A 20972-nucleotide genomic window follows, 5' to 3' on the forward strand; every position below is an offset into this window, starting at 1 on the left:
CGCGCCCCGCCCCTTCTCCGCGCACGCCCCGCCCCGTCTCCGCCCTCTCCCCCGCCCCCGTCTCCGCCCCACACCCGCCCTCTCCCCTCCCTGTCTCCGCCCTCAGCGCGCGGAGAGGTCAGCGGCTCCGCGTGCCCGGCTCGCTGCGGCCCCGCACCCTCCAGGCTGCAGAAGGCGACGCCGCACGGCTCTGTCCTTCCCCGGTGTCTGGTTGGGAACGTGCTTCGCTATCTCAAGGGCTTCCTCGAGCCCGCTCAGCGCTCTCATCGCTGCCCTCCACCTTGCGTGACCCCGGCCGGGCTCATCCCGGACCTCGGGGCGCTTGTGTGCTTATGTCCGCTGCTTCGCCCCGGCCCTGGAAATGCTCTGTGTCGCCACAGGGTCTTCCCCGACAGTCTCTAGAAGCTGCTGCACATGACCATCATGCCCACCCACCACGCTGTTTATTTAAGTGGCGGGCTTCCTGCGCACCATGCACTGTCCTAAGCGCTTTCAATGTATTAATTGATGTATTGCTCGTAAAGCCGAAGGAGTTGCGTGCTGTTTCCTCAACATCCTCATTTTACAGATAAGGAGAGTGAGATACAAAGATGGCAGATGGCTCACTGGAGATGAAATGTTCTGTAAGGAAGTGATGGAGCCAGGACTGGAACTCAGTCTGATTCCAGCAAGTGAGCTGTTAATCTGCCAGCTTCAAAATGCTTGCTCCAAAGAGTTAAGTAAAACCGTGGAGTGCTTATACGTGGACACGCAGTCCTATAAAACGTGAGGATGACTTCTATGAACTGTATTCGGTGACCTCCAGGGTATCCGGATAATAACAATATAAAGCAAAATACGGTAAAGGAGGGAAAATAAGAATACAAATACGTGTTTATTTACTTGAATCTGTATTTTAAAAAACCTCTGAAAGGTAACACTGGACACAGCAAAAAATGGTTAGCCATAAACGGCTGGAAGGGATAAAGATGGAAGTGAGACCTTTCTTTGTAGTGAGACTTTGAACTGTCAGTCCATGTACCAGTAAAACCTTGGGTTGCCAGTAACTTGCTCTGCGGGTGTTCCACAAGAGGAGCAAACATTTCCAATAAATTTCAACTTGATAAACAAGCGATGTCTTGCAATACGAGTAGTACCTGACGCCGAACATCACATGATCACAACTGAGCCAATGGTTCTTCTCTCCCTCTCGCTGTGGGATTTCTCCAATTGTGCTTGGAGAAAACCGTGGCCTGATTGTGTTCTTTGACGTCACTTAGAGGGGCTCACTCATGAACAGGAGCGGCCAGTTGTCGATGAAATTGTGTCCTTGGGGAAGATCATGATACTGGAGGTGAATGCGGACGACATTCAAGAGCTGGTGGAGGAACATGGCCAGGAGCTGAGCACCGACCAACTGATGGATCTGCATCGCGAGCAACAGCAAGAGGTTATGAAGGAGATCTTGTCTGCAGAGAAGGAGAAAAAGGCGGAGGAATCCCTCACTTCAGATGAGATGAGGAAGCTGTGTAAAAAGTGGGAAACAGTGCAAAATTTTGTAGAAAAGCACCACCTGAATAAGGCTGTAGCAGTGCGAGCTATGAATTTGTTTAATGACAATGCAATGCCACATTTCTGCGAAATCCTCAAAAGGAGGCAAAAGCAAGTGTCATTGGATAGGTTCCTTGTTAAAATTGCACAAAAAGAAAAAGATTCCACTGAGCCAATAGATAGCAGTGATTCCGTTAGTGATAGTGAAAGCCGTCCTACACAATAACCCTCCTCTCGCGTCTTCCTTACACCAGCCACGAAGGTTTTAAAAGGTAAGTGCAGGTTAATTTGTTTATTTTTCTTTATATTTTGTATTTTCTTTATTATTTTGTATTATATTACAGTATTGTAATCATTTTTATGTGAATAGTTTTGGGTTGTGGAACGAATCATCTGAGTTTCCATTACTTCTTACGGGGAAATTCGCTTTGATATACAAGTGCTTTGGATTACAAGCATGTTTCCAGAACGAATTATGCTCGCAAACCAAGGTTTTACTGTATATGTTTTCATATTCAATAAATAGAAAAGAAAAAAAGTAAACAAAACTGAAAACAGACCAAGACAAATATTCCTGTATGTTGAATTGGTAATGTAACATCACAGGGAAGAGTGATCTTTGAACACAATTCTCTGTATATTTTCAGTGAAATACATTCCAATTATGTTTTCAATCCCCTTTTCTCTTTCTTCTCCTTCCGGGATCCCTATTGTGTGTAGATTGGCACACTTTATATTATCCCAAAGACTTCTTATGTTGCTTTCATTTTTTTTAATTTGGCTTTCTGTCTGCTGTTCTGATTGGGTGATTTCCATTATTCTATCTTCCTGAACACTTATTTGTTCTTCTGCATTATTCGTCCTGCTATTCATTGTCTTTAGTGCAGCTTTCCTTCTCAGCAAATGAATTTTCTAGTTTTTCTTGGCTCCTCCTTAGAGTTTCTAATTCCTCTTTACACTGGTCTGCAGTTCTGTTGATAGCCTTTCTTAATTGCTTCAGTATTTTCATTGCTTGCTTTTTGAACTTGGTGTCTATTAGACTAAAGAGGTCTGTTTCAGGGCTTCCTAGGTGGCGCAGTGGTTGAGAATCCGCCTGCCAATGCGGGGGTACATGGTTTCGATCCCTGCTCCAGGAAGATCCCACATGCCTCGGAGCAACTAAGCCCGTGTGCCAAAACAAAACAAAACAACAAAAAAAACAAACAAACAAACAAACAAACAAAAAAAGAGGTCTGTTTCATTGTTTGTTCCTTCAGGGGTGTTCTCTTGGTCTTTTAACTGGGAGTGGTTCCTCTGCTTCTCATTTTGCTTATATTTCACTTACTCTGTGAGTTTAGGAGAAAAAATTATCTACTGTAGTCTTGGAAGTCTATTTATACGCAGGAGCTTCTCTGTGTAGCTTGCGTGGGTTTAATATTTTTAGCCCTAGGGCTGCTTTTAAATATTTATTTATTATTTATTTTGGCTGTGCCGGGTCTTAGTTGCAGCATGCAGCATCTTCTTTGCAGCACGCAGGACCTTTAGTTATGGCATGAGGACTCTTAGTTGCGGTATGCATGCAGGATCTAGTTCCCTGACCAGGGATCAAACCCAGGCCTCCTGCATTGGAAGTGCTGATGGACCACCCATGGTCTTACCCACTGGACCACCAGGGAGGTCCCAGGCCACTTTTTTTTAAATTTATTTATTTATTTATTTATTTATTTATTTATTTATGTATTTTATTGGCTGTGTTGGGTCTTTTTTGTTGTGCACGGGCTTTCTTTTTAGTTGTGTTGAGTGGGGGCTACTCTTCGTTGTGGTGTGCAGGCTCCTCATTCTGTGGCTTCTCTTGTTGCGGAGCATGGGCTCTAGGCACGTGGACTTCAGTAGTTGCAGCACATGGGCTCAATAGTTGTGGTTCACACGCTCTGAAGCGCAGGCTCAGTAGTTGTGGTACATGGGCTTCGTTGCTCCGCGGCATGTGGGATCTTCCTGCAGCAGGGATCAAACCCGTGTCCCCTGCATTGGCAGGCGGATTCTCAACCACTGCGCCACCTAGGAAGTCCCTGGGCTGCTTTTAATTTGGATGCTGCCACCTCTTTTCTCAGCATGTGCTGCCCATTTCCCCCTTGATAGGGGGTGTGCAGGTGCAGGGGCTGGCACGTGTTCCTGTGGGTGCAGAGGCAGTGATTGTCACCTGCTCCCAAAATGCATTCCAAAGACAAAAAGCTCCGAAGAAAATTTGAACTTTTATGTAAGAAAAGACAGGAAATAAATATAGATAAATATACAGTTGATTCTCATTATTCAAGGTAATTATGTTCTATACAGTCACCACCAACACTAAATTAGCAACTATTCAATCATTGCTCCTAGGGGAAATACAGGGTAAGTTTCCTCTGAGCCTCTGGTCACAACATTTTCATCAACTGATCAGTACATAACCCTGTTTCATGTGTGTTTCTGTTTAAAGACATCTTTCACATGTATTGTTGATTCATTAACACTGAACTCAGAGTCAGCAGCACTGTAATTCATGCCTGAAAGAAGCTTGTCTAACACATGTGTTTGCTCCCCAAGGCGCATGACAGCCTTCTTATGCCTTGGAACACTAGGAAGGACTTCATCACTATGCTTGGAGTCCATTTTAAGCACAAAATCACTCAAGATCTCTTGGGGGATGCCAGCTGCCCTCAAGCAGCTCTTGGAAAGGTCTGTGTGTTAAGAAATCAAGGCCTCCTGCGACAGCCGGGACCACCTTGTCATCCACACGCCAGCATTGTGAACAATTTCAGAAGCAGATCTTCCCAACCTAGTGAAGTTTTCAGATGACTGCTTCTTTCTCCAACATCTTGCCTGCAACCTCATGAGAGACAAGACTGAATCACCCAGCCAGGCTGTTCCTACATCCCCAACCTACAAAGACTGTGTGAGATAATAAAAGTTATTTATTTATTTATTCCCAGTGAAATTTGGGAATCTTGAATATGGATTGGATGTTAAATTATATTAAGTAATAACTCAATTATTAGGTGTGAAAATGATATTGTGATTATATATACAAATGTCCCTATTTTTAGGAAACGAAGTGTAACTGAAGTGTAACTTTCAAATAATTCAGCAAAATGAAAAATGTAGACATACATATAAACAAATATAAAGCTATGATGGCAATATTAACAATTATTAACCTTAAGTGTACAGTTTACAGGTATTCATTCAACTATTTTTTTCAAGGGAAATAGTTCAAGGAACTATTTTTTCTTTATGTTTGATATTTTTCATGTTAAGAAATTGAAGATAGGGACTTTGTAGGTGGCACAGTGGTTACGAATCTGCCTGCCAATGCAGGGGACCCAGGTTCGATCCATGCTCTGGGAAGATACCACATGTTGTGGAGCAGCTAAGCCCATGCACCACAACTACTGAGCCTGCGCTCTAGAGCCCATGATCCACAACTGTTGAGCCCGTGTGCCACAACTACTGGAGCCCACATGCCTAGAGCCCGTGCACCACAACAAGAGAAGCCACTGCAATGAGGAGCCCACAGACCACAATGCCGCTGCTCGCTGCAACCAGAGAAAGCCCATGTGCAGCAAGAAGACCCAATGCAGCCAATAAACAAATAAAAATTAATTAATTAATTTAAAAAAAAGAAACTGAAGATAAAAGAATTTATCCCAACTTCCCAGCTTCCCCTCACAATCTGATAATGATTCCTTTTCCTCCCATGAATTTTCAATTTCTTTTCCTATGACTCCTTCACCTGGCCATAAAGTCCTAATACTTCAGTGAACAACTAAATGCTGATGACTCCAAAATCCATATTTTCTCAAGCTTCAAATTCAACTCAATATGTGCCCAAATGAACTTACCATCATCCCTCCAAAATCTGCTCCCCCTCCCAAGTTCACTACCCCGGTGAAGAGCTCCATCCCTCCCACCCCGTGACTGTGCTAAAAACTAGGCAGCATCCTTGACTCCTCCTTCTCCTTCATCCTCCATAAGCCAATCAGCCAAGTTCCTTCAGTTCTACCTTTTAAGTATCTCTCAAACCTGACCACTTCTCTCTCTATGGCTAGGGGCCTTAGTAGGATATCAGCCTCTCTAGCAGCAGCGACTGACCTGCCAACTGGCCTCTTTTTCTCCAACCTTGCCATCAGAATAAACTTTCTAAAACATAATTCTTATTATGTCACTTCCCTACTTAAAATGTTTCCAAATCTCATATTAGGATAACCTGAACAAGTCATCTTTTTCTTCCTCTCGTTCCATCTGCCAGGAACACTTCCCCTCCTCTTCCCCTCCGTTTGCCTAATGACTTCCAGTCATCGTTCAGTTTTTACCTTAGACTTTACTTTCTCTTGGGAGCCTCCCCAGATCTGAGTTAGGGGCCCTCCTGTGTAGCCCCAAGGTGCCCTGGACTTCTGCTATCATTATACTTACTACAGAGCATGGTAGTTGTGTGTTTGCTGGTCTGTAGCCCCCATGAGACTTTAAGGTCCAGGAGGACAAGTGGGTCATTTCAAAAATACAATGTCAATATTACTCGTAATAACTTTAAATATATGTACCTTTTAACTGAGGTATAATTTACATTGCACATACATGAAGAACACACGTGAGTTTCGATAAATGTGTAAAGCTATGTAATTACCACCCCAATCATGATATAGAAAATTTCCACCACCCAGAATGTTTCCTTGTACTCCACTCCATAAACCCCCTCTCCCTACCCCCAAACAACTACTCTCCTCTTTCTATCACCATAAATTAATTTTGTGTGTCTTGAATTTCATACAATGAAATTATACAGCAGGTATTCTTTTGTGTCTGGTTTCTTTTTCTTCTCTAACATTATCAAGAATGACTGACAAATAAACATTGTAAGTACTTAAGGTGCACGTGATGTTTTGCTATACATTGTGAAATGACTGCCACAATCAAGCTAGTTAACATAGTCATCACCCCCCATAGTTAGCATCTTGCCTGTGTGTGGTGAAAACACTTAAGATCTATTCTCTTAGAAAATTTCAAGTATACCATACATTATTATTAGCTATAGTCCCTTGTAATACATTGGGTCTCTAGTATTGATTCATTTTATTACTGAGAGTGTGACCACTTGACCACCATCTCCACATTTCTCCCACACCTCAGCCATTGATAACCACCATTCTACTCTCTCTTTCCCGTGCTTAAGACCCCACACTTCCACTGCAGACGGTGTGGGTTCGATCCCTGGTCGGGGCGCTAAGATCCCTTGTGCCATGCGGCATGTCCAATACACAAATAAATTATTTCATTGAGATCATGCAACATTTGCCTTTCTGTATCTGGCTTATTTCAGTTAGCATCATGTCCTCCAGGTTCATTCAGGTTGACACAAATGGCAGGAATTGCTTCTTTTTTAAGACTGAATAATAGTCCATTGCATATGTATACCACATTTTCTTTATCCCTTCATCCACAGACAAATACTTAGTTTGTTTCCATATCTTAACTGTTGTGAATAATACTGCAATGAACATGGGAATGCAGATATCTCTTGGAGATATGATTTTTTTTTCCTTTGGATATATACCCAGAAGTGGGATTGTTAGATCATATGGTAGTTGTATTTTTAATTTTTTAAAGAACATGCATACTATTTTCCATGGTGATTGCACCAGTTTATATTTCCACCAACAGTGTACAGGGCTCCCTTTTCTCCACATCCTTGCCAGCAGTTATTATATTTGACTTTTAGACAACAGCCATCCTACTAGGTGTGACACAATATCTCACTGTGGTTTTGATATGCGTTTCCTTGATGATTAGTGATGTACCTGTTGGTATTATACATCACGTACCTGTTGGCCACTTGTATGTCTTTTTTGGGAAAATGTCTATTCACGTCCTTTGCTCATTTTTTAATCTTTTTTCTCTACTGAGTTTTATGAATTCCTTATGTATTTAAGATATTAACCTTTACTGGATATATTGTTGGGAAATATTTTCTCCCATTCTGTAGGTTGCCTTTTTTCCCCCCCAAAAAAATCTTTCTTTATTACTAGGAAATCAACACAAAGTCTGTGCCACACTGTTTCTAACTCAGAATCATTTCTCTTTTCCCATTTTCTTTACTGATGTCCTATTTCAGGTCCTCATATCACTTGCCTGGACTGAGCTGTCTCGCGATGGTCCACGTGTCTTCTGTTCTTCCTCCACCCTGCCTGCTTGTGAGCTTTCTAAAGTCAGATGCAATTGGGTCAACTCTTTTTCTGTATATTTTAAAAAATAAATTTATTTATTTGTTTGTTTGTTTGTTTGTTTTTGGCTGTGTTGTGTCTTTGTTGCCGAGCACAGGCTTTCTTTAGTTGTGGCGAGTGAGGTGGCCACTCTTCATTGCGATGCACGGGCTTCTCAGTGCGGGGGCTTCTCTTGCAGAGCACGGGCTCTAGGTGCGCGGGCTTCAGTAGCTGTGGCACACGGGCTTAGTTGCTCGGCAGGTTGCTTTCTCATTGTTGATTGTTTCCTTTGCTGTGCCGAAGCTTTTTAGTTTGATGTAGTTCCGTGTACTTATTTTTGCTTTTGTTGCCTATAATTTTGGTGTCATCTCCAAAAAAATCACTGCCAAGACCAATGTCAAGGAGCTTTTCCCCTAGGAGTTTTAGGGTTTCAGGTCTTATGTTTAAGTCTTTAATCCATTTTGAGCTGACTTTTGCATAGTGTTAAAAGGAATGCTACTCCTGAGGGCAGTCTTGGAGGGGAGAGTGTAGAGAGGAGTCAGCAGAATGTCCAGAGGCTAGGGCCTAAGGAGAGAAGGCTAGTGTAAAGGTGATCAAGACTCTCTTTTTCTTTCTCTTGTTTTTTAAGATTTTTTTATTTTTTTGTTTATAAATTTATTTACTTATTTACTTATTGGCTGCATAGGGTCTTTTTTGCTGTGGCAGGCTTTCTCTGGTTGCAGCGAGCAGGGGCTACTCTTAGTTGCAGTGCACAGGCTTCTCTTGTTGCGGAGCACAGGTTCTAGGTGCGCAGACTTCAGTAGTTGTGGCATGAGGGCTCAGGAGTTGTGGCTCTCAGGCTCTAGAGCACAGGCTCAGTAGTTGTGGCACATGGGCTTAGGTGCTCTGTGGCATGTACGACCTTCCCAGACCAGGGCTCAAACCTGTATCCCCTGCATTGGCAGGCAGATCCTTAACCACTGTGCCACCAGGGAAGTCCCAAGACTCTCTTCTTGACCAAACTCTAGTCAAGCTCCTCTGAGCCCTATTCTCAACTAGGCCTCAACCTTGGGTTGTAAAAACTGCAGACTCTTGGCACAGATGATTTCTTCCAGACCCCATCTCAGCCCCTCCCTCCCACCCCCACCCCCACCCCCACCCCCCAATACCAAGAGACTTGAGCAAACACTAGCAGTTTCTTAACACCTCAAGGCCACACCCCTAGAGTGACTCCAGTCCCCCTTAGAGTGCCTGCCTGAAAAAGCTCAAGTCTGCCAAGAGAATTTACTGTTTGTTCCAGCCCCAAACCTGGAGATAGGCAGACAGGCCCCTGAACCCTCCCCCATCCCCACCCCCCTCCCTTTATAGCAGTTACTTTAGAAAGTCTGCAATTGTAAATCTTTTCCCTGCCTTTGAGGTGTAAATCTGTGTCTCCAAGCACCTGAGAGCTCTTTGAAATACAAACATATAGGGAGATAATTCTTAACTCCCTCGCTCTCAGTCCCCGTGTGCAGATAAAGGCCTAACTTTGGCAGGTGCCTTGCTTTAACTTGCATCACTGCCTCTAGTCATAAAGATAGAAGAAGTTTTGTTTCTTCTCTGGATATGCTCCAGCTAACAAGCCCAGATGGCCTAACCACAAGGGATCAACCCTCTTGAGCACCGCTCAGGGCCTTCCCTCCGCACACCGAAAGCTTTAAAAAGTCTCCTGCCTTCAGTTTCCACGAAGTTCAGTTCAGTTCGCAGTGAACCCTCTTCCCCACTGCAATAGTTCGTTACTGAACAAAATCTATCCTTGCCTCTTAAACTAGCGTCTGACCTGGTTTGTCTCTGACAAGGCCAAATTGGTGGGGTGGATGATGGGGTTTCAGGAACGAGGGTAATCATGTTCTATTTGAAATTATTTTCTTTCTGTGATATAAACCCCTTCTCCGTCATCCTTTTCATCTTTTACTTCAGTAAAATTCAGTAGAAATACAAATGACCTTTAAGAGTGGGGTTTAAAAGAAAATACAGTGTGCTCTGTGTTTCATGTCTGGCGAGATGCATCAGAGAAGCGAAACGGCATGCTCCATGCAGAGAAGATCCACAAACCTGTGAATGGAATTATTCCAGTAGCAGCAGGAGTTCAAAGCCAGAGACGACGATGAGATGACAGCCCTAAGAATTCGCAGAAATCTTGGAGAGAGCTCTGGCATTCCACTGCAGGTGGAAAGGGAGTTGACGGGACAAAGGACCACCAGGTCCCATATGTTAATAACAACGGGAGCTGGTCTCAGCACCCCCAGAGCTCCTGTGTCACTGCTGGGGACACAGGATGCCATCTGGAGACTCATCCCACCTCACTCCTGGACAGGGAGGTCAAGGCCAGTGCTCAAGAGGGACTACTACTACTGCTACTACCATTTATGAGTGCCCGCATTACACCAGAGCTGTCCTATGGGGCATCTGCCTTTCTGCCTTCAGTCCTGACTGCCCCTCTGGCCCCAACGTGAATCCAAAACAAAAGTTCTGATAATCAAGTTGCATTATTTACTCCCCTGCTTAAGACCTTCTGGCCTTACAGTTAAAGTTCACACTCCTTAGCGTGACAAGGCTGTGAGATTGACTATTCCAGCTTTATCCTTGACTGCTCCCTGCAAGCATTCTACACTCGCGTGGAACTATTTATACAACTTGTAAGAAAAACTTGCGTCTCCCTTTGTGCACCCCTGTGCCTGTCCGCTTTTCTGCTGTGTTTTCTCCACGTTTCTACTATGCCACTTTTCATTCCACATTGCATGCATTTCTTTACATCTTTCCCTCTAACTGGACTTTGAAGCCCCTGTGGTAGAACTATGTCTTATTTATCTTAAAATTCATTTTGTTTATTCATCCAGTCAACAGATTCCCTCGGTGCCTGTGTTTAACAGGGCTTCAATAGCAACTATCTACAGCAAGCAGGCACTTAATAAATATATACTGAATAAATAAATAAATTAACTTGTTCTGGGTGGTGGGCAGCCACGTGCTCTTCATAAGGCACTTATTATAGACACTGGTGTAATTATTTTCTTTCCTCCTGGCCCTAGTTTTACTTCAGTAACATCATTTTATACCAAGGGTTAACCAGCTTTTTCTGGAAGGGGCCAGACAGTGAATACTTTGGGCAGTGGGGAACTTTCTGGTCTCTGTTGCAGCTACACAGCTCGGTCCACTGAACTCTGTGGCTTACATCAGCAGCCACAGACAACACCTAAACGAATTAGGGTGGCTGCGTAACAGACTTGTATCATTTTCATGAGTAATATCATTCTGTTAATTTTTTCAACCATTCAAACATGTAGAACTGTCCTTAGCTTGTGGGTATTACAGAAACAGGCAGCGGAAAGATGTGGTCTGCAGGCCGTAGCTTGCTGGCAGTTGGACACACACACACACACACACACACACACACACACTTCAAGTTCTCGTTCTCTCCCCCCCTCTCTCTGGATAACTCTCTCTGCTGGAGGCTGAATGGAAACGGCAAAGCCTCACGGAGCATTCACGCGTTAGCATCTTAAGCCACAGCAGCGTCCAGCCCGTGGACCACAAAGCCCCCGACCCGCCGGATGAGGCGCAGGGTCAGGCTGTCCCGCCCGCACGACCCAACCGCGAGAGACACACCGCGAGCGCGGCGGGGGGCGGCGGTGCCGACACGCCGGGGCCCCTCCCCGCCCTCTCAGACCTCGCGCGTCCCCCCCAACCCCGTGGGCGGGTGCCGCCGCCGCCGCCGCCGCGGGCTCGGCTCCCCGGGCGGGCTCGGCGACGGCGCAGCCGCACTGGCGCCGCCGTCCCACCAATCTCGACCCTCGCCGCGCTCCGTTCGTGCGTGGACGGGCCGGGCGGGAGGAGAGGTCGCTGCGCGGGCAGGGGCTGCGGCGGGGCCCAGCGACCGCGCGGATGGCGGACCCGCAGCTGTTCTGCGTGGCCGAGGAGCGCAGCGGCCACTGCGCCGTGGTGGACGGAAGCTGCCTCTACGTGTGGGGGGGCTACGTGGTAAGGGGGAGAGGCGGGGCGGGCCGGACGCGCGCCGGGAGCCCGCCCCCCGCCCGGCCCCGAGGCGGCGCCCCCGCGCCCGCCCGCCCGCCGTTGCCCCCGCTGGGGGCGCCTCCCAGCCCGGCTCCCGGGCCCGCCCCGCCCCCCGCCGACCACCCCGCAGGCCCCGCTCTCAGGCGTCGGCGCGCGGTGGAGGAGCGGGTGTGAGGCGCGCGCAGACTCAGAAGCCCACCGAGGGTGCCGCGCTGTGTGCGTGTGGAGATAGTTCCTTAGCCCCGCGGCGCGACCCGAGCGCCCGAAGGCACGGAAGCGCTGACGTGTTTCTGAGGGAGTTTTAGCGGCGTTCCTTTCCCCGTGGGCGATTACGGTTCTTTTTCTCCCGAGTCTCAAAGCAGACTCGCGTTGGCGGCAGTGTACGCGAGAGTATCGTGCTTTACGGTTCTTACCACAGTGGAGGTTTGAATATGTGTGCTTGTTTTGTTTTTGTAATCGGAGGGTGACAGGATCAAGGATCGTGAAGGTGGAAAACAACCCCTTTAGTTTACAGATTTAAAAAAGAAAAAAAAAAAAAAAAGCGAGCCATCTGGAGTGCTACTGGATGTGGAACCTACGTTCTTCTGACGCGATGCTGTTCTGTGACAGATGTAACGTGACTGAATCGCTCCCTGAAATAAAGAACGTTCTGTATATGTTAAAGGAGTCTCAGGTCCCAGTTGGGTTTGTTGTTTTGTTTGCGTGTTTATTTTTAATTTGATTCAGGATCAGGATGGGAAAATCAGAACTCACGTTTGAGTGCCTGCTGTACGTGGCATGTGCTAGGAAATCTCACATCCCTAACCTTGTATAATCCTTACCATATCTTGTAAGGTGAGTAATATCCCCGTTTTAAAAAATAAGGAAAATGAGTCAATAAGAGTAAATAATTGGAATGACTGTTTGAACTCAAGGGCAGCAGGTTCCAACTTAGGTATATTGGATTTCCAGAGGCTGTTTTTTCTATGGTAAACATAAATTAGGTGACTGTGCATTCTTAAGGTCTAATATTTCCACCACTTGTTCGTGATGAAAAAATAGTCTGGATACAATGATGGTTTTAGCTGAAGAAATATTTTGTTTTTGAGCTCTGCCACTTGAAAATGTGCACGTATCAAACTTCATCTGCTACACTGATTCTTAGTGTTGTAAAAGTTAAATTTAAAAAATCTCACTTAAAATAGTAATCTGTAATATTTTATATCTGGTGACAGTATAGACTTCTGTTGGACCCATAACTGAAATGTCTGAATTTTTTATATCTCATTTTAATCTTGAAAATTGTGTAATTGCTAAGATTTCAGGTCTTCAGGTGGCAGTCAGTGAATAGAAGTACTTCCTACTACTGATTGAGCCAATGAGTAAATGCTGTAAGAACCACCCTAGAAAGTGCCACATCGATTTAGATGAAGTCTACTACTTTTTAAATTATAGGGATTGTCAGCACTGAAAATACGTCTAAGGCACACCCAGAAGGAAAGGGAGAGTGGGAGGCAGAAAAGAAGAGATGAGAAAAAATAGAATCCTTCCAACAATTGTTTTATTCAGATCCTCTGAACAGCTAAAAGGCCCTGGGATCTAGAGGTAATCCAGTAGTTGGTAGTTAATAATGGTCAGATGATTCCAAACTGTATGTTCCAAGCACAGTTTTCCTCCTCATTAATACAGTGTGTGTTAAAATTGACAAACGTATACCCTAAAACTTGAATGGCCCGCATATAGCTGTCTAAATTACTTACTACTCTATCGCTGAACACTTTCTAAAGGGCATTGTATTTGAAAACAGCCCTACCTCTAGAAGTAACAGCAGCAATGCTGAAAAACGTAAGTAGTACATTCTAACTGGTGCCAGAATATTCTTTTGCTCTTAGTTCTTCCGTACCCTTTCCACATCACTGAAATTCATACAGACTTTACTATTGCAGCTAAGAACATTTAAAAGTTGTGAGTAGGTTTTTCCAAATTTTGAAGGAGAAGCACAGTGTTTTAGCATGTTTGAAGATATGCTTTCTTCTTAAGGTTTAATCATAAGAACAATTTTATTTCCAAAATGCAATTGATATTAATACATTTTGCCCCAAAATTTTCCTTATAGAAATTAGCTGCTGAATCTGTTTAACTGTATGTTTCTGTTTGGATGAGGACTGAAAAGGAAATAGAATCAACTTAGAAAATCTCTGCAAAGAATGAAGGTTGGAGGTTTATACTACCAGATATTAAAACATATTACAATACTTTTAAATCAGTGGTCCTGATGCAAGTTGGGATAGCATGATGGGATGGAGAAGAAATTACATAAACAGCCAAGCATATAAGAGTATTTTGTATATAAGAGGTAGCATTTCAGTTTTGGAAAAACAATTGTTTATTCAATAAATGGTCCTGGGACAGTAGGAAGAAAATGATAGTGGAGTTTTAGGATTGACAAATTAAATGTAAAGAAATTAAGCTGTATGATACCAAAGAAAATATGTGATTCCTGTAAAATCTTGAGTTGGGAAAAGAAAAACTGAATTGGGGAAAAAAATATAAGGGGAAAAGATTGATAGACCAACATTTTTTTAATGTAAGTGAAAATTGTTTAATTGTCTTAGAGCAGTCAAGATCGAAGTTTTAAAAAATTAAAATTTGTGCTTTTTAAATACCATAAAGTAAGAAGGCGAATGACAAACTGGGGAAGGTATTTGCCACATTTATGATAGAGGTCCTGTAAAAATAAAGATTAATATTTCCCTTGAAAAGTGAGCAATGGTTATGCACAGCAGTTTACAAAAGAAGAAATAGAATATGAATCAAAGAAACCCAGCTGAAAATAATGAAATTTTTCTTTTTCAGTTTGCAAATATTAAAAAATTTTTGAGAAGAGCATGGGGAAATTAGTCACTCCCTGGTAACCTTTTCTGAAGAGAGATTTAGCAATGTGTATTAAAAGCCTTAAGTGCGCATTTCTTTAACTTAATAGTTCACTTTATATATTCATAGGTGGTCACACAGACCATCCATGTTACGTGGAAGACATTTATTCCTTATAGGTGCCCAGCACTTGAATCCCCTTCCTCTTGTAGTATCCCCCACTGAGTGAGTCTTGGTCGAGTATTTATTTTAGTTGTCTGAGTCTACCTACCGTCATGGAATGTATATTCTGTAAAGATAAAGATTTTGTTCCCTTTGCATCCCCGGTGTCCAGAATTGGGCTTAGCTCATAGTAGGTGCCCAATAAAAAAGAACCTGAGTGCCAGTCATTTTTCCAGCTTCCCTTGCTGCTAGGCTGTGGGCATGTAGCTTGGATGCTGTTGGTTAGATGTATGTGTGCTAGATTTGGACTCAAGAATAAAGATGTAAAACTCAGGACCTAAAGAGGATTCTTAGCCAGCAATAGAATTTATTGGAAGATAAGGTCCCTGGCATAAAAGGCAGGGCTGCAAGCTGCAGTGTGATGCTCTCCAGTGGCTGAGACAGTTCATGCGTCAGACTGGTTCTCTGGAAGGGTTTCAGGCCTTGCTTCTCTTTACGTAGATCAGAGGCTTGTTCTCCAGCTTCCCTGATGATTCTGTGATCTACCTAATATTTGTTTCTTAAAATTTTATTCTTTAATTTTAAAATTTGAAATATATGTACAAAAGAGTATGTAAAATAACTGTCATGTTTAACTTCCAGATTAAGAAATCAGCTAGAATCAGTACCTTAGAAGCTTACTGTTTTTCCTTGCCTCCCACCCTCACAGGGTATAACTATTTTGATTTCTTATTAATCACTATTTTCTTTATAGTATTATCACACATGCATCTGTCTCTAAACAATATATTATTTGGTTTTTTAATCAGAGCATGTGTTTTCTTTCATGACTTAATAGTTTTAGTTAGCATTGTGTTTTTTAGATTCACACATTACTTGTATTCAGCTGGTGTGCACTTACTTGCATGGCTATACCTGTGTTTACTGGGTGTTTATTCTGTTTGGTTAGTTTCTGTGCTCCCCAGTTATTAAATATTTTGAAAATCATCCCTGGATTCATTCATTTGATGTGTGTTCTGTATAATATTCTATTGTGTGAATTTATGGCAATTTCCTTATCTGTTCCACTACTGATGAATATTTGAATGCTTCAAATTTTTTTTTGTTTTTTTTTTAGCAATGCTACATTGAGCATTCTCTGTAACATGTCTCCTATTATACATGCAGGAGGGCATGTACACTCTTTAGGGCATAAACCAAGGAATGGAATGCTGGGTTGCCTGGTGCAAACATCTCCAAATTTACTTGGAAATGTCAGTGTTGCCAAAATATTTGTATCAATTTATACTGCCACCAGCCTCCTGGCTCCACATCCTTGACGACATTTGATACCATCTGGCCTTAAATTTTTTGCCAATCCAGTGAGTGTGACATGATATTTCATTTCATTGTGGTTTTTGTTTGCTTTCCATGATTACTAATAAAGTGGAGTGTATTTTCATAGCTTTATGAACTATTTGTGTTTTCTGTAAAAATACTGGTTCATATTTTTTCCTCATTTGTCCATTGAGTTGTCTTTTCCTGATTTATAGGACTTAATTATACGGTGGTATGAGTTGAATATGTCTTCTCAGTTTGTAGCTTTGCTTTGTACTTTCTTGACGATTATCCTTTGTTCAACAGAAGTTTTTAATTTTAACGTAATTTCAGTCTTTTCCTTAATGCTTTGTGCTTTCTATATCTTAAATCTTTCCCAAGGTGGAGATCATAAAGTTTCCTATATTATCTTCTTTTTTTTTTTCTTTTTTCCCTATATTGTCTTCTAAACAATTTCTGGGTTTGCCTTCCATGTTTAAATCTTTTTTTTTTTTAATCAGAATTTTTTATTTGGTTGGTTTAAGGTAGGGATCCAATTTCATTATGTTTTCAATGTGGATAACCAGTTGTTCTTGTTTCTTGTATTAAATAGTCCCTTTTTTCCTGCTAACATGCAAACAGTCTGTCACACATCATTTCCATGTACATGTAGTCTGTTTCAAAGTTCTATATGCTGTGCAGTTTGTCTGTCTGTTTTTCTTGTGACAGAACCTCAGTATCAAGATTACAACAGCTTTAGTAGAAGTCTGTTGGGTGGTAAAAGCCCCATCCCCACTCTATCTTGTTCTTCAGGAATATTTTGGTTATTTAGGGCCTTTTGTTCTTTTGTATAAATTTTTCAATTATAGTAAAATATATAAAACATTTAATTTGCCATTTTAACCAGGTTAGTGTACAGTTCGGTGACATTAATTACATTCACAATGTTGTGCAATGTTACCACTATCTAGATCCGAAATTCTTCATTACTCCAGACAGAAACCCTCCGTCCTTCCCCCAGTCCCTGCTAACTTCTAATTATTCTGTCTTTATGTATTTGCACCTTCCTAGATATTTCATGTAAATGAAATCATACAATATTTGTCTTTTTGAGTCTGGCTTATTTTATTTAGCATAATATTTTCAAGGTTCGTCTATGTTGCAGTATGTATCAGAACTTCATTCTTTTTTATGGTGAATACAATTACATTGTATGCGTGTACCACATTTTGTTTATCAATTCATCTGTTGTTGGGACACTTGGGTTGTTGCCACGTTTTATGTATTGTGAATAGTCCTGATGTGAAAATAGGCACACAAGTATCTGAGCCCCTGCTTTCGCTTCTTTTGAGTACCTAAGAGTGGAGTTCCTGGGTCATGTGGTTATTCTACATTCAACTTTTAGAAGAACTGCTAAACTGTTTTCCACAGTGCTTCCTCATTTGTATAAACTTTAGACAGGTTGTCAAATGAAGTACCATATTGAGATTTTATGTTACTGTACTCAATCTTTAGATCATTTGAGGGTGACAAACGTTATGAAATTGAGACGTCAAATCCAGGTACATAGTGTATTTCTCTATTCAGGACTTTTTGATGTCTTTCAATAACGTTTGATAGTATCTTCATAGGGATCTTGTATATCTTTTGTTGGATTTATTCTTGGCTTGTTTGTATTTTTTTATTGTTTTTTAAAAACTAAATTTCTTGATTGTTGCTAGTGTTTTGAAATACAGTTGACCTGAATATTTTTGATTCTGGCAAACTTTCTTAACTTACATTAATTCTCAAAATTCATCTGTTAATTATCTTTTTATTTTCTATGTAGAGACATTTAATCTACAAATGATGACAGTTTTATTTCTTTCATCCTAATCTTTATTCCTTTTTATTTCCTTTTCTTTACTACACTGGTGCACCTGAAGTACCATGTTATATAGAAGCCATTTTGTCTTGCTCCTAACCTCAGAGGGATTGTTTTCAACTATTAACCATAGAGTTTGATGATTGCTTTAGGGGTTGGTTTGTTTGTAGATGGCCCTTTTCAGATTAATGACGTGCCCTTCTACCCGATTTTCAGTTTATGAATGTGAGTTTTCAGGAGTGATTTTTTTGCATCACACTCAGATAATTGTTTTTTCTTCTTTAATCTCTTAATGTGACAACTGATACAAAAAATAAGTAATGTTTATAATATTAAACCAATGTTCCATTCCTTGGATTAAGTACAAGTTAGTATATTACCTATTTTATACATCACTGGATCCTGTTTACTGATTACTTTTTTTAGCAATTTTACATCTATGTTCAAAACTGGACTGGGTAGTGTTCCTTCTTTTATATTCTGGAGTAGATTTTTTTGAAGATTGAATTATTTGTTCTTTGAGTGTTTGTAAGAACTCATCTGTAAAGCCATCTGGGTTTGGTACTTGTGGAGGAGGTTTTAAATCTCTGATTCAATCTATTTAAAGCTATGGGATTATTCATATTTTCCATTTTTTCTTGAGTCAAGTTTCCTCACTCCCACCTCTAGCCCCAGGAGTCTATCCATTTCATTTAGGTTTTAAAATATATTGCCATAAAATCAAGTTGTTCATAATACAATTTAATCTCTGTAGTAGCTATAGATATGGCCCCTTTTTCATTCCTAGAATGGTCAAACGGTGCCTTCCTTTCTTCCCCAACACCGACCTTGAATAGTCTTGCCAGAGATTTATCAGCCTTCAGAAACACCAACTTTTGGTTTACTTGAACCCCTCTGTTGTGTTTTTAAATTTTTCATTAATATCTACTCCTTATTTCCTCCTACTTTTTATGGGTTTATTATGCTGTTATTTCTTGAATGTCTGAAGTTGAATGCTCAACTCATTTGTTTTGAGACTTTTTAATTCTTTAATGTATGTAAAGCTATACATTTTCTTCTAAGTACCTCTTTTTTTTTTTTTTTTTTTTTGGCTGCACTAGGTCATTGTTGCTGTATTTCTCTAGTTGCAGCGAGCAGGGGCTACTCTTCATTGCAGCGTGAGGGCTTCTCATTGAGGTGGCTTCTCTTGTTGCAGAGCACGGGCTCTAGACACGCGGGCTTCAGTAGTTGCAGCACATGGGCCCTAGGGCGTGTGGGCTTCAGTGGTTGTAGCACGTGGGCTCAGTAGTTGTGGCACATGGGCTTAGTTGCTCTGTGGCATGTGGGATCTTCCCAGACCAGGGATTGAACCCGTGTCCCCTACATTGTCAGGTGGATTCTTAACTACTGCACAACCAGGGAAGTCCCCTAATTACCTCTAGCTGTATTCCTCAAGTTTCGATAAGCAGTATTTTGTCATTTCACAGTTCTAATGTTGTATACTTTCCATTATTATTTACTATTTGACCCATAAGTTGTTTAGAAAAATATTTTAAATTTCTTACAATATGCTTTTTTTATAGTTTGCTTTCTGTTATTAATGTCTAATTAATTGTCATATTTATAAAGTGTGGTCTCTGCTTATCTAATACCAGTCCTTTGGAATATGTTGAAGCTTGCTTTAAGGAGTAGCATGTAATCAGTTTTTGTAAATATACTCTTTGTTCTCATAAAGAATATACTAATTATATATATACATATACATGCATATATATATACATATACGTGTATATATATACACACACAAACACTTCATGGGAGTGTTTTATATATGTGCATTTTATTAATCTTGCTAGTTGTGTTCAAATCTCCTGTATCCTTTTTTATTATTTTACTTCCTGGTCTATCAATTACTATAATAGGTATTAAAATTAAAAACTCCCACTCTGACTGTAGATTTGTTAGTTTCTCCATATAGTCCTGTCAGACTTTATGTGTATGTGTGTATCTTTAGGGTATGTTTTTGGGTGTATATGAATTTAGAATTGTTATAGCTTTCTGGTTAATAGAACATTTTATTATTTTGTAATGAGCCTCTTTATCTGTAGTAATGTTATTTGCCTTAAAATCTATTTTGCCAGTGTTAATGCAGCTACACTAGTTTTCTTTTGGTTAGTATTTGCGTGGCATATCTTTTGATGGAAACGTTATATATCTTTATATTTTACATATATATGTCTTATAACCTGCAAATAGCTGATCTTAATTTTATCCAGTCTGACATATCTAGAGAGTTTAACCTATTTCTACTGAATGTAATTGATACACTTTTTTTATGAGGTGTGTTTTATATTTGCCACCCTGCATTTCTCCTGCTTCTCCTTAACTGTCATTTTGAAAATTTTTTTGTTTTTTGTTATCTTTCCATTTTTTCTCTTTGCTTGTATAGAGACTAGATGATTTATTTCTAGTTATCTAGTAGATACTCTATTTCAGCATGAATACGTCACAAAGTTCAAAGTCAATAATTTTACTTCTTTCCACAGTGTTCAAGTACTTAAGAAATTTTTAAGTCTGAGCATGCCCTTCTCTAGTTAGTCCTGTCCTCTTCCCCACAACCCCCGCCTCAAATTAGGCATAAAAAAAAAACAGCCTTTTTTATGTTTAAATTTACCCACACGCTTTACTAGTATCTTGTCATACTATTGCTTGTTGCATTTCAGATGTTTAATTTTGATCATTTTTCTTTTGCCTGAAGTACAACATCTATTAGAATTTCTCAAAGTGAGGGTCTGTTATTGGCCAGCTATCTCAGTTTTTGTTTGAAAATTTCTTTATTTTTCCTTAGTTCTTTTTTTTTTTTAATTTATTTATTTTATTTTTATTTATTGGCTGTGTTGGGTCTTCATTACTGCGCACAGGCTTTCTCTGGTTGTGGTGAACGGAGGCTACTCTTCATTGTGGTACGTGGGCTTCTCACTGCAGTGGCTTCTCTTGTTGCAGAGCACGGGCTCTAGACACACAGGCTTCAGTAGTTGCAGCAT

General features: G+C 41.2%; 1 protein-coding gene across 3 annotated transcripts in view; it reads left to right on the forward strand.

Moving 5' to 3' along the window:
• Positions 1-11552: 11552 nt before the first annotated feature.
• KLHDC1 (kelch domain containing 1) overlaps positions 11553-20972 on the forward strand; it is a 49141-nt gene continuing 39721 nt past the window's right edge. The window contains exons 1-2 of one of the 3 annotated variants that reach the window (XM_057723776.1): positions 11609-11741; positions 12237-12608. Coding sequence is in view for 1 of the 3 variants with exons in the window: in XM_057723774.1 (XP_057579757.1) it covers positions 11646-11741 (96 nt within the window). In the remaining 2 variants the exon portion in view is untranslated. Of the gene's footprint in view, positions 11742-11876; positions 12609-20972 lie in introns of those variants that run through there. The other 2 variants (XM_057723774.1, XM_057723775.1) reach the window with 2 other exon arrangements.

This window comes from Hippopotamus amphibius, chromosome 2 (assembly GCF_030028045.1).
Source record: "Hippopotamus amphibius kiboko isolate mHipAmp2 chromosome 2, mHipAmp2.hap2, whole genome shotgun sequence".
NCBI classification, from domain to species: Eukaryota; Metazoa; Chordata; class Mammalia; order Artiodactyla; family Hippopotamidae; genus Hippopotamus; species Hippopotamus amphibius.